We start from the raw sequence: 14,719 nt of genomic DNA on the forward strand, positions 1-14,719 counted from the left end.
ATAAATAAATAAATCTTTAAAAAAAATTATGCCTAAATAAGTGGGGTCCAGTAATACAAAGTGAGAAGCCAAACTGGACTGAGGGATTGTCTTCCTACCCAAACTCATACTTATCAGATGTCCAAGTGGCTGCCATTAAGTTGAGATCAAGACAAGTGGGCAGAGCACAGAGACAAGACACTAAAAGACCAGGCTTAAAATCTTTGTCCAATGAGATGTTTGATTAGAGTTATATTCAAAACTGGAAGCAGAGAGAGTGTAAGCCTCCTAGATATTTGAAGGAACTATATGAAAAAAAAAAAAATACTAGCCCACCTGACAAATTTGTTCAACTACCTATGAAGGAGAAGTCTACATATCATTCACAGACCCTAGATTGCAATTAACCTGCAGTAAACAGATGACATTTTAAGGTTGTCTTTGTGGGTAGGGATTGAATAGGTACTATACACAAGAATAAGAGTGTGTATGAATATCTGGGTGACCAAATCTTCAAGAAAAGTTAAATAACCACACAAAACTACTATAACAAAATTAAATAGTGAACAATGATGTGTCTAACAGCCCTCCCCACACTGTAAATGGTTATTTATTAGTTTTTTGGCTCACCAGCTTCTGAACCCTCTTCCTATGCATGACGAATACCCTACTCCTTAACTGTAGAAACTAAAATTGTCACAAGAGGACATGAACACACAGTCCAGGTTCTGCTGATCAAACACCACTCACCACAAACTTGGATATGAAGGTAGCAATGAAATACAAAGCAAAGAAGCAAATCAGTCTCCCATTAAATGAGGGTGGTGGTCACATATGCAATTTCTATGAGTCATCCTGTGCTGACCACATCAGGGTTGACCGTGGTGTGACCTGTGACATCCATGCAGGGCCTGAAATATGACAAATGTAACAGAGATCTAAAGGCTTTTTTTGTTTGTTTGTTTAGTAGAAGATGGGAATCTACTGAAGCTTTGTAGGAAGAGTACTGTCAAGATCTGGATGATATTTAAGAAAACTGCCTTGTGGAAAATGAAGTTAGATTGGAGAGGGGAGAACCAGAAGGCAGAGACAACAGGCTTCCAAGGAGAGCTCACCTATCAAGGTGATACTGACAATGGGAAGCAAAAAGGAGAACTGAGTAAGGCTCAGAAGGAAGCAATTACCTTGAGGAAAGTGCCCACTTTTGGGCCACATTTGGTCGATGGGTGTGTTTTGTTTGGCCCAGATAATGCTCCCCCCATTTTCCCTTATATATATATTTTTAATTTAAAGGTTTTGAATAAGCTTCCAGATGTATAGCTTCTATTAGAGAAAAAGACGTGCATTTGCCAATCCTGGGCTGATACTCAATTTGGCATCAATTAATTCAAACCATTCTTTTGTGTTATGGGTAAGCCTTCTCTGGCTTGTCAAAGCTCTGGTCTTTTCCTTTTGCATCACTCCCAGCCTAGTTCAACTCTGTCACCTTCTGTTATCTACTTCTGTATGTCACCTTGTAGCTCCTGATTTCTAGGAATAATAAGAAACAACTGATCAATGATACTACTAAAAGAAATGGTCCCTTCATTTTAGTCCCATTGGGCAAAGCCTAATTCTTAAGAAATACTTCAAATTAGAATTGATACTATATGTTTTTGTTTTACTTAAAATTTTCAAATAATATATATTATATACTTATACATACATATTTGATTGGAGAGGAGGGGTATTTACCTAATGCTGCATATATGTTATACACACACACACTCCACACATATTTAACACTTATATAGTATACATATGTGTACATATGTATTTATAGTATAGGAAAATCTCTCTTTTCTCCAGTCAAAAGTCATTTAATATCAGACAGAAGAAATAAAATGATCTCATCTGATCAGCATTGAGGACCTACTTAATAATAGCACAGGGTATTATATGAAGTAGGAATAGTGCTTAGCAGCAATGGGATGCTGTCATTGCGGCTTCTGTGGGTACACAAAATATTTCCACAGTGAACCTATTGAAGAATGAAAGCAAACTGAGGTCTAACTTGACTTTTGTGTTACTTTTACATTTCCTTAAGGGTATTGTTTGGACATTTAGCAGTGAAAGATTTTGAAGCTTAGATTTAAAAGGTTATATTGGATAAGTGCTCTGAGTGAAACTGTTCTTTCACTTCTTTCTTTTAAGTCCAAAACCTTTTGAGTAATTTTTTTCTGCCAAGAATATAAATCTAATATAAAATATTCTATTATTTCTGAATACACAATCAGTCATAATCTAGGGAAGTAAGAATATATATACATTTAGACTATAACAGTCTATGTCTGTCATTAGAAAAATGTGCAAAAACTATGATCACATCTATTGTGTAATAAGGTATTTAGGAGGATTATATTAAATAGGGACTATTAAGAATTAGTGTAATATTTAATATATGCAAAGATTAGAATACATTGTGTTCTATATTGTTCTTACTGGTTGCATAGTCTTAAGGAATATGGAAAAGTTAAGTATGTCTTTCAACCACAGTAATTTTAGCTCTCTTTATATTAATTCCTCAAAGCTTCATTTATCAAATGCAAAGAAATTTTCCAAGAGTACTTCTGGTGATTTTAAAACTATTCCTGTTTTTCAGATGGTTTTCCTTTAATTTTCAAGCTAGTGATAAGTAAAAGTAATTGAATGAGTTCATTTATTCAGTAAAATAGTATTAAATTGATAGGATCACATCCATGTGACTAGTTAAGTCATATATTTATCAAAGAAAGCAAGTAAAATTCACCACATAACTGAATTAAGAATCAGTAGCCCAGGGCCCTCCCTGGTGGCACAACGAGTTAGGGCACAGCACTGCCAGTTGGCTGCAGCCACTTCAGTGCGAATTTGATTCCCAACCCAGAGGTGATCCCCACGGTGCGGCAGACTTCTCCCTTCTTACTACTGCTCCCCTCAGCAGTGTACTTTGTCGATCTGCCTGCTCTGCTCCCCACTCTGTCTCTGGTGAATCCTCTCACCACCCTGCACCTCTGGCCTGTACCCTAGTTCTATAAGCATAAATAAATAAATCTTAAAAAAAGAATCACTAGCCCAGAACTACAGGTAGCACACTGTCTTAGTCTCTGAGATGCCAGGTCTACTAGCTAGTAGATGTGTCTGTCACCTTTCTATTTCTTATAAACTTTACTTTTGGATCTATGAATGGGAAGTTGTGAAAATGCTTTTTCTACCAACGGTGGTATAACTTTTTCTTTTAATGACTGCTTTTTTCTTAGAATTACCTATAGTGTTTAAAAATTCTACACACATTAATATCCTCCCGTAGGAAGGTAGACTCAGTGGTGGGGCCAAGCATTTTATACAGTGAGGATAATACTTAAAGGTTTTAACAACAACACAATAGTACAAAAAATAATTTACAAACTGTTCATGACATGTGATGGAATTCAGAGTACGCTGTCCAAAATGTGCCATTTTGGCAAATTATTATGTACTAAAATTACTTAAGGAACAGCTGGTGCAAACAATCTGAACTATTAATGTTTCTTTGTTCTTGAAAGCAGGAAATGAATTCTTCATATGAAAGGTGATGGAAGGTGACTGTAAGGTACTGTTGCTATTGTTTTACTTTAAAATACAACTATTCAGAGATTTGGAGAACATTTACCTGAAATATATTCAAGGACAGAGAAAAAAAAAAAAAAAAAAAAAAGAACTGCAAGGATAAAAATGGTGTTTCATAGACCCCTCGACAGCTTTAATTTTAGGAATATCCCATTCATTCTACTTAAGTCAGCCCTGCTGAGATTTAGGTTCTGCAGCCAAGTTGTTTAACTTTTCTAAGTTTTGTTTTCGACATGTGTAAAATGATGCAAAGAGTAACTTTCTTAAAGAATTAGCATAAAATTAAAAGAATGCAGGACAAAAAAGGTGCTCAGTGAATGTTAACTACTATTACTGTGCTTGATTTTCAAGACCATAGCATCTTACAGGAAAACGTGATAATGAAGAACTAATGCATAGAATAACTAGGATTATGAACTCCAGAGCCAGAGTGTAAGTTTAGGTTCTTGTCAAAGGTGTGTAATGATGCTGTTCATGGGAAACTGGGAGCTAGCAATGATCTCTGAATCTCTAGTTTCCTTTGTCTAACTCCTTAAGTAAATTTTCTTATCCTCTGTATTCACCTTCCTAACAGCTATCGCTTTTTGTTAACATAGTAATTTCTATTAATGTCTATCTATTTCTACCAGACTGTAAGTTTAAAGAAGGTAGAGGGCATAATTTCCAAACTGAAAGACAATACGCTACTAACCATCAACAAGCCTTCAATAAGTATTTTTGAATGAATGATCAAAAAAGGATATGGACTTTTAGAAACTTCTTATTCTGGAGATGCTGTAAAAGAACCAAACGAGTATACAGAACTGAAAGACAGACTACTATGAAATTATTCAGTTACTGTACTAATTCTGAAGAGACAAAAAAAGATTAACTTTAAAATTAGACTGGCTTACTGATCTGGTCAGTTAATTCAGTGAAAGCACACTGTTTGGCTTTCTTAAGAGAAGCTGTTTTCACGTATTTGACAATTATCTACTGTGATATTTTCTTTATAAATCAGAATGGGTTTCACAGCTGTGACTATATTAACAAATTCCTGAGTAGATTCATGAGTGTGATCCATACACACTTCATGTGTTTTGTTTGGGGTGTCTCAGTAGAAAAAAACTAAAGAAGCACTGCTCTAGGCCAGCATTTTCTAGATTTTACACGTTGGCAGCTTATGTTGAAATATCCTTAAAAAAAAAATCTCAGGACATTCAAGGCTGGTAATAATATTGTAAAATCCAAGAAGTAAGCTAGGATTTCTTCTCTTGGCTAGAAAAGGGTTGGAAAGTTCTCTTATTCATGGTGGAAAGACCTCTCATTCATGGTGAGTGCCTCTCCTCTAATTACCAGTGAGAACTATATGCTTAAATATTCTGACTTCCTTATGGAATGTTTTGTCTTGGCAACCGAAGACGCTGTATTATGGGACAAAAATGTGTTCCAATTTCCTCATGTGCAGATATAGGAAATTCCTTTGGGATTTGGCTGCATGAGCCAAGGTTAAGTGAATATAGTTTAAAACTTGAAAGAACTGCACTTTTCTTGTCTCAAAAAGGATGTTTCGCATAGTATTTTGTAAATCCAACAATTCTAGTGACAACTTAGGGAAGAATGATGATAATTTAGCTAACTTGGTGTGAAATTTTAAATCAAGCCAATGAATCTACAATAAATGTTTTATTTAAAATATATATATTCAGACACACCTGGATTTGAATTATAGCTTTAGAATTACTAGGTATGGAACTGTAGCCAAGTATATGCAAATAATAGCCTAGGGAGTCTAGCCTTGAGTGTATGCATTGAGTGCATGGGCTATGAAGACTGCTTGCGTTCATATGCGAATTCTATTATTATCTAGGTGACCTTGGGCAAGTTTTTGAATCTCTTTTGCTTCAATTCCTCCTTTGTGAAATGGGAATCATAAAAATACTCCCTCAGAAAGCTGTTGTGGGCTAAAAGAGTCAAGAAGTATGTATCAAGTTTTTAGAACAGGGACTAATAGAAATAAACACCGAACATTTTACACACAATTATAATCACTCATTTAACCAATCTGGCTTTCTCATTTCTTGACTTGCTTACATTTCCTGGGATTTTAAAGATTTAAAGAAAACAAATGAAAGGTAAGTGCACAAAGAACAGCAAAGGATTAACAGGAAAATTAAGTCATGTTTATATAGAGAAATATCCTATTTTTAAACCTGTACTGATCTACATGGCAAACTGACATTGCAACATTAAGCTAGAAGCAACTTGGACAGCCCTAAGTAGCGACTTATTTTGAAGGCCACTTTCCAGACATTATTAATCCACCATCTTAAAGGGAAAAATAGAAGGAAAAAACAAAAAAATGTACCTGTGCTTAGAGCACGCAGTTTCTTTTAACTTAGCACTTACTACAGATTTCCTAATCAGAGGCCATGGAATAAAAGCAAAATAAATACTATTAAATACAATAACAGAGTTAACATGATAGTCACTAACCTACTCTGGACCTACATCTAAAGATGAATAAGGTTTGCAACTAACATACTAATAAGTGAGTAAACAGTAATTTCAAATTGTAGGGCCCTGCTATTTAGCAGTCAATTCTTAATCTGATTTACAAATATTTTCAGCGTCAGTTTTCAGGAGAGTTCTTCATGAGGAAAACATGTTCTCTAATTCAAAACTTTATGCAGGACCAAAAGCACTTGGTGAAAAGTTTCAACAGTGAGTTTCCTCTCCCCTTGTTTCTCATTAGCTTGATTACAACGAAATCGCTCACACACCAGTCAGCGGTCAGTTCCCTCGTCTTGTGGCCCGTGAATAAACACCCAAGCATGCACAGCACAAACCCACCTCCAGTTCTGCCAACACTCAACCTGTTCCCTTGCGACCCCCCTTCCCCTCAACGGTCAGATTCCAGTTTCCAAGTTTTGCTGATGCCTTTCCCTTCAATTCTCTAAGTTTGCATCTTGGGCGCCAAATACTGATACCGAGACTGCGGGAGTAAACAAAACCAGAGTGGGGTGCAACATATTTCCTAAGCCAGCGCCCCGGAGCTCCCCAAACAACCTAAACAGAAAACTTCCAGGCTCAGCTGGAGCGCCAGCCTCGGGGTGTAGGGGGTTTGTCTCTCGCCGCGATCCGAGAGGGTGGGGACGAGGCCGTCTGACTTCTCTCCCCTGGCCGACTCTCCCACCACCGACCTTATGAGGTGCGACAGTCAACGGACTCAAGCACCAACTACCGCCAGTCTCACCTTCATCCTCCTCCTCCAGGGAGTTTATGCAGGGAAAGTAGCCGGCCAGTGCCTCGAAGGAGGCGGAGAGACTGCTCCGGCTCTGGGAGCGCTGCATGGGGCGCCCCGCCGCCCCGGCGCCCCCCAAGCCCTGCCGGCCCATCTTAGATGAAGCCCCACTTTTCCCGCGGTACAAGATACGAGGCGTCTTGGCGGCTGGGACGCGGAGACCGCCGCGCGCTGGGGGCCGGGACGGACCCCAGAGACCTTGGGGTTCTGGCCCCCGACTGCCTGACCCGGTCTGGACGAGAAGTGGTTTGCCTAGCCGCCGGGACGTCCACTTGTTGGGGAGCAGCCAGGAGGAGGGGGTCGAAGCGCGGCGGGCGGAGACGCGGTGGCTCGCAGCGAAAGTCCGAGGTCTCGCCCCAGGGGGAGCTGAGGATCCCGGAGGCCGAGGCTGCTCGAGTCTCGCCGCCCGCCGCTCGTGGGGAGATGCTGCCGATGCTGTGGTCCGCGCCAATCAGCGGGCGGAGGGGAGGCGGCGGCTGCACCTCGGGGGCTGGCAGCTCCGGAGCGCCCCTCGGCGTCTGCGCGACTCTGAGCCCCAAGGAGCTCCCGCTGCTTCCTCTTCTTCCCCTTGTCTCCGCCCTTGCCCGTGGCTGAGGCCAGAGGAAGGTGATTAATCAGATGCAATAAGTTAGGCATCACCGATGGTAATATATCAAATTCTGGTAGCGCTTTTCCCTTCCTCAGTTTCACTTAATGCTCCTCAAGCACAGACAGGAAACAGTGACCTTTTCTCCAGTCATAATACAAAGGCTCTCCGACTTTTAACAGGTTCCACGAAAGCCTAGAACTAAAGTTTTCTCTTTTACCTTCCTTATTAAAATGGAAAAAAGCCATGGGGCGCCCCATGGGGGAGGGGGAGGAGGAGTTCTTAAAAAAAAAAGTCAAGGGACAGCAAAAGCACCAACACAAAGTACTATTCTATTAAGTTAGCTTTGATTTCAGGAATTTTGAATACCTTCTTTATCCAAATTAAAGTCTTTTAACTATTGTTGCAAAGAATGACAACAGCCACTGTGGGACTTTAACACCTAAATCAAAGAAAAATCTTCAACATAAATTTGAAAGCAACACAGATGCTAGAAGCAAAACAGTTTGTAAGTGAAGTAGCAGCTGCATTTGCAAACTGCACATCTTATCCCAGGACATAAAGGCACTAGGATTCCATGTTGCTAGGAGTCAGAAGCCTGCCCTGTTTTGCAGCTACCCACCCACCTCCCAGTTTCTCCACCAGGAGAGAGGCTGTGACTAGGGTACTAGGACTCCAGTTCTAAATATGCATAGCATAATTGTTAAGTGTAAAAGGGAATTTCAAAAGCCATTTGTAAACTATAAATTATGCTATGGGTCAAAATGGGTTATCAATAAATATCCTGAGAAATAAGTTATGTATATTTACATATATAGATACAGATGTAGATGTACTGAAAGATCCACTCATTTAATGAAGATTCACTGTGCTCTGCTCCATGCTAGTAGAATATGCCAGGTACTGTTGCAAACTTAGGACACATTAATGATAACAGCAGTTAAGAATACCTGCTCTGGTGGAGCTTACATTCTAATTAGGGAAAAGACACAATAAATTAGTAAATTATATAGTGTTGAAAGGTGGATGGAAGCAAATGAAAAAGGAAAATAAAAAAATTAAGGGGGATGGGACAGTTTACAATTTTAAAAAGAACAATCAAGGTGGGCTTCACGGAGAAGGTGACATTTGAAGAAATGTTTGAAGATGTTGAATAAGTTTCCCATTCAGATATTCAAATAAAGGAGTAAGTTTGAAGGAAAGAGAACCTCCAAAGCAAAGGCCTTAAGGTTTGATGTCATGGTGAGTTCACAGAACAGCAAAGAGGCCAGGGGAGCTGGAATGGAGTGAGTGAGTGAGAAAAAATAAGGTTAGAGAGATATATGACAGAAGAGGATAGACTACATAGCCTTCTAGGTGTGTTAGTACCTTTGGGCATTGCATCAAAAAATGCACAGAAGTTACAAACCTATTAAATCTTCCTAAACATTAAGAAATTTTTGATACAAATAAGCATACCATAACATACCAACAACTTTTGCTTGCTTAGACTTTGTATAGTCCAGTTTTTTTTGTTTCTGTTTTTCTGTTGTTCATTAATCACATTCTGAAAATATCAGAACTTCAATAGAACATATTGCTTTTAGTCAGAGAACAGAAAGGTTTTTATTAAAGGAAATTTTCATTATAAGAAAGAGAATCAGAATTTTGCAAACCAAAAGGAATACATTGAACTATACTGAAAATTATCCTTTTTTTTGAACCATGGATTATAAATTTTTAGTGAGTCATGAAAAATAATTAGGTTTGGTGGGCATTCTGAAAAGTAAAGTGAAATAAAATATCAGAGTGTAGCCTGTGTAGCTTCCGAATCAACTGCAGTATTGTTTCATGAAAATGCATGTGTGCACGGGCTGGGATTAAGAAGAAAGTATGAAAGAGAGGAATCAAGGAGGAAAATCCTAGAAAATTAATTGGCCAGGGGTGGGGAACATTTTGACATCCAGGGACATCATAATGATGACGCAAACTTTGGGTTTTAGAAGGAGATACTTTGGGTTTCCACCAGTGATTACATGGGGGTAGGGAACTAAGAACTATGTAAGTGGTCATGGCTGAGTTGGCTGGGCCCTGTCTTCTCTGTGTTAATACCTGGCTTTATGCACCAAGAAGAGGTTGGCCTGGAATAGTTCAGAAGCACTTATCTCTCCAGGAGCATCATTTTTTTCTTGCAGTTACAAAACAAGGTTGTCCTGGAAAACTTTTTGATATTTTTTTCCATATTGTTATGATCTTAGTTATATATTAGTTATAGAGTACTAGGGAGAAGAAAGAAGAACATCCCTTATTTCAGGCCCTCCCTGGTGACACAGCGGGTTAAAGCACAGCACTAAGAAGCTAAAGCCACTTTAGCATGAGTTTGATTCCCAGCCAGGAAGGTGACCTACATGGCACAGGGGACCGTTCCTGACCCACCCACTGCTTCCCTCAGTAGTGTACTTCGTTAATTGGCCTGTTCTGCTCCCCACTCTGTCTCTGGTGAATCCTCCCTGGCACCTCTAGTTCTGCATGCATAAATAAATAAATCTTAAAAAAATTCCCTATTTCCAGGAGGAAAGTTTTAAGGGGAAAGAAGAATATTGGATATAGGTGTCAACTCAGACAAAGACAATAATGACCAGAACTCAATCTAGAATGATAATTTGTGGAATATACTAAACTTCCTGAGAAAATTTATAATTCTACTTTTTTCTTATGTTGGATTGTTTTCTTATGCATAATAAATATTATCTAGATAATGATTTTGGTTTATATATTTTAATAGGTTTATTCCTATTCCGCTTTAACACAAGTACTACCAACCCCAAAGGAATTTAAAATTTTACACAAAAGATAAGCTACTGATAAAAGATTAGAAATGCCATTCCTCCCTACCAGAACATACATTTAAATAACTTTGGATGATGTACTCAAATGATGGCTGCTATACAGTTTCTATAACAAAGTGTAATTCAAGAGTCACTATCATCCAATATACAAATGACTTGTTTCTAATTTAATAATAGAGAAAAAGTGAGTCACAAATTCCTTGCCTTCTGAAAGCAAATATGGCCTTGAAAAGATTCTATCATTAGATTTGAAAATAATTTTTTTTTGAAGAATGGATATAAAATATCACTTACACATGAAATCTTTGCATCCTATTTGATGACAGATATACTAATTATGCCAGGTAATTCTATTATCAGTCCAGAGAGGATCATTATTACCTTTCCTTTATAGCACCAATAAAGATTCAATGATATTGTATAACTTGCTTAACTAGAAAGTGGTAAAGCAGGTCTCAAGTTCAGATGACCTGATTTCAGGTTCAGTGTTCTATGAACAGTGTTCTATATCATGCCATATACACTTATACAAAACATTGACTGTAACTATTAACTGTTCAGTAAAGCATTTGGTTCAAAGTAAAATAAATATAAAAAAAAATCCCAACTCTTTAAAACCATGTTTATCCTAATTATATATCAATGCTAAAGCTGTATCTGCCTTTCTTATCAAAATATACCAATATTATATAGCCTTATATGTGAATTTCAGCACATCAATTCTAATACGAATAAGATATTAGGTGTTATTTATATATCAGTTTCTGTGTAATAGTTTCTTGGGAAAAAATCATCAGACTTTTAAAGTATATTAAATCAGTATTTTCTTGAAAAAAGAGCCTCCATAATTTGAATAAGCATATGAAAAGGAACATACTGTGTCTTTGGCAATCTCACCCTTTTTACTGTGCTAAAAATAATGCAGGCAATGATGATAAGATTGTAAATCTAATGAAGGAAAGGGAAACTAGCAAAAAAAAAAAATTAACAGTAGAAATAGAAACACTTTATTAAGGTCCAGAGGTAGTGAGGCTAAAAAGTAGCCGCCTGTGTTGTCTAGCTCTTTCTGCTGTTTGGTCACTATGTAATGTGACCAGTCAACCCAGCTGGTTGCTGGAAGAGACAGGAATTGCTCAGTATAGGTCACAGAGCCATGCTGCAGTCTGAACTTGACCTCTTTCCCCTTAATATGCATTTGCTCTTGGTGATAGGGGGATTCCTCTTCTAGCTCAGTCTTCAGAGTTGATATTGATTACCTTACCACTTTGGATCATTCTTTCTAGCAAAATTTTCTATGCTAAGGAGAAATATTTATGGAAATATTTTGGTTTTATTCGACACCTACTCTCAGAAACCAAATAACAAAATATCTTTGCATTTAAATCATGAATAATGAAATTCATAGCCAGCATTGTTATACTGACTTCAGATGGCTGAGAGTATTTAATATTCTTGACTCAAACATGAAATCCACAGTATATAGTTTTTTTTCTTCATTCCCAGCTTAATGGCAATATGGTACAAATAAAATCTAAGCTTTTGTGATTATATTTTTTAAAAGTATTTTTGGTATTTCCTCATCATATTTTGAAGTGAATAGCAGATGTTCCTTTAGCAGCTTATTTAACCCAAAATTTTCATAAAGGTTTATACCATTACTAAAATGACATTTATGATAGAATTTGCCTTTATCTTGTAACAGCTAATATCCAGGGGAGAAAATAAATTTATTTGTTGATTAGATTAAAAAGAAAAACCAAAAAAACAAAAACAAAAACAAAAAAACAGGGCCCTCGCTGGTGGCGCAGCGGGTTAAAGCACAGCACTAAGAAGCTAAAGCCACTTCCGCATGAGTTCAATCCCCAGCCTTCGAGGTGACCCACATGGCATGGCAGACGTCTCCTGACCTGCCCACTGCTCCCCTCAGCAGTGTACTTCATCAGTCAGCCTGTTCTGCTTCCCTCTTTCTCTCTGGTGAAGCCTTTCACTGCCCCTGCCCCTCTGGCCTATACCCCAGTTCTGTATGAATAAATAAATCTTTAAACAAACAAACAAACAAACAAGCAAAAACCCCAGTGCAACAGATCTGACTAATGATCGAAGGAGATAAACCTTAAAGACCAAAGTGATGCATCACAAAAACAGAAGAGTTAGAGAACAGAGAGGTAGCAACAGGATTTGTACCTTAATTTTAATAATGACCATTTCTGTGAAATAATGATAATGATGACGCTAAAACTCAGGCTTTAAATTACATTACTTCATTTAATTTTCATAAATATTCTCTGAGGTCATTATTATCATTTTCATCTCACAGACAGGAAACATGGCTTATACTCATTCAGTAAGTATTTGCTGAGTGCCTACTAACATGCCAGGAAATGTGTTCCAGTATCTGAGGGTACAGAAAAGAATACTTCCCTTGTGGTGCTCACACTCTACTAGATAATCTAACACATACCCACTTCTTATATAGCAGGCTTTCTCACAACAATTTCAAACACCCACACATCAACTCATTTAATATATACACGGCCCTGAGGGAGATTTTTATTATTAATAATATTTTAATTTTACATAGAGATGATAAAACTGACACAAATTGATTGTAAACCTCCTGTCCAAGTTCATGTAGTTTATTAAGAGATGAAACTAGGATTTATGTTCATAAAGTTTGATGCCATTGTTATAATTTGTCCCCTGTTATAAGTAGCAAAGCCAGGATCTGAATTCCAGCCTCATGACCTGATAATACATACTCTTAATTGCTTAGTGACACTACTTAAGAAAGCTTTTTTGATAACATGTAGGCAATGGGACTGCCAGTAAGAACTGCTTTCTTATTCATCACAAGGAATTTTTAGCATAGCAGTTCTTAATTATATGGCATAAATATGTAAATCTTCATTTAGCTATGATGGAATCCAAGAAACTCTTACTAAATGTCCTCAAGAAATTTTAGGAATCAGTATAGAACCACAACTTCAGGCAAAAGGACATGAACTACTCAGTCTCCAGAGAAAACAAGAAATACACATTCATTAGATTTTTAATTTATTATTATTTGGTTATTCCTGAAAGTATACTTCCCCAAATGAAGAAGAGTCATTCATAAGTCATATATATTACATAAATAAGAACAAAATTTAAAAAAGAATGCTTATGCCTTTTCTATACCTTCTATAAAATTTTTAAATGGTCATGAAAATACTATTTTCAATGAAAAACAAAAGTATTTATATAAAAAGGAGATGCTGTATCACTGATAAGATTAAGAGTGATTCAATGATAAAGATGTATAGATAGGGGAGAAAAGAACATTAGAGAAACTTGTTTAGGACCAGGGAAAAGAGAGGAGCATAAAATACCATTACAGTTCAATCATTTATATACCCCACTCTGCAAAGTCTGATGGCATTCCCACCTTCCTTTATTTCCTCTGTCACTCAGCTATTTACTGAACACCATATGACAAAGCCTTCTCTAGCTCCATGGGTAAGATACTTATGAAACAAGGTTTCTCTCTCGAGGAGCTTACAGACTGGTGGAGTCAGGGTAGAGAGGATAACAGATAAGAAATGCAACAAATGCAAACTAATGAAATAAGTAGCATATTTGTTCAAGGTTCAGGTTCAAGGCATTCTGGTGACACAAAACAGGGAGTGATCAATTCTATCTAAGATGGGCTATGAAGGATTTGCAGAATAAGAGACACTTCAGCTATACCTTGAATGATGATTGGTAGGCAGAAAAATAAGGGTCAAAAAAATAGAAAACTGAAGTCTTTCTAGCCTGACCATAATAAATGCTATCTATGTCTCTTTGGATCTCTAGACATAGGTGAATCCTCATGAGGGCCTCTCTTTTCCCAGTCTCTTTTAGGGCACTAGGAGTGGCAAACATGGTTTCCAAATTTGAGGAGCTCCATGCTTCTCAAAACAGTACTCTATCCCACTGTTTTAACCAATGCACTAGTTTTATATTAAATTTATAGTCTTCACAGGAAAATTAGAATATTCTCAGACATTTGAGAATATTCCCTTATAGTTCTACATGAAAATTAGTAATTTAATTCATGGATCAACAGCATCTTTAAATTTTGTGTGTATAAACATTTGGCATAAGTATACAGCAAGACTAAAACTTTTATGAAGCTTTGGAACTCAATTTCAATAATTATGTAATATTGATTAAAAGTGTATGCCTTTATACAAGGAATCCAAATAGGGAAAGAAGAAGTAAAACTATCCTTATTTGCAGACAATATGTTCATATGGAAAACCCTAAAGGCATACAAGGAATCCAAATAGGGAAAGAAGAAGTAAAACTATCCTTATTTGCAGATGATATGTTAAATTTATATGGAAAACCCTAAAAGCTCCACAGAGGAACTAATCAAAACCATCCACCAGTTTA

The 14,719-nt window shown here is 37.2% G+C and overlaps 1 protein-coding gene across 8 annotated transcripts in view; it reads right to left on the reverse strand.

The window, feature by feature from the left end:
- The window catches only part of RIMS2 (regulating synaptic membrane exocytosis 2), a 418,309-nt gene that overhangs the window by 18,594 nt on the left and 384,996 nt on the right, over window positions 1-14,719 (reverse strand). Inside the window, exon 1 of one of the 8 annotated variants that reach the window (XM_012722999.1) lies at window positions 6,842-6,983. The exons of the other annotated variants lie outside the window; for them this stretch is intronic. Within the exon in view, the coding sequence (XP_012578453.1) occupies window positions 6,842-6,983 (142 nt within the window). Of the gene's footprint in view, window positions 1-6,841; window positions 6,984-14,719 lie in introns of those variants that run through there. 8 annotated transcript variants of the gene reach the window in all.

Source organism: Condylura cristata, unplaced genomic scaffold (assembly GCF_000260355.1).
Source record: "Condylura cristata isolate star-nosed mole 26May11 unplaced genomic scaffold, ConCri1.0 scaffold00009, whole genome shotgun sequence".
NCBI classification, from domain to species: Eukaryota; Metazoa; Chordata; class Mammalia; order Eulipotyphla; family Talpidae; genus Condylura; species Condylura cristata.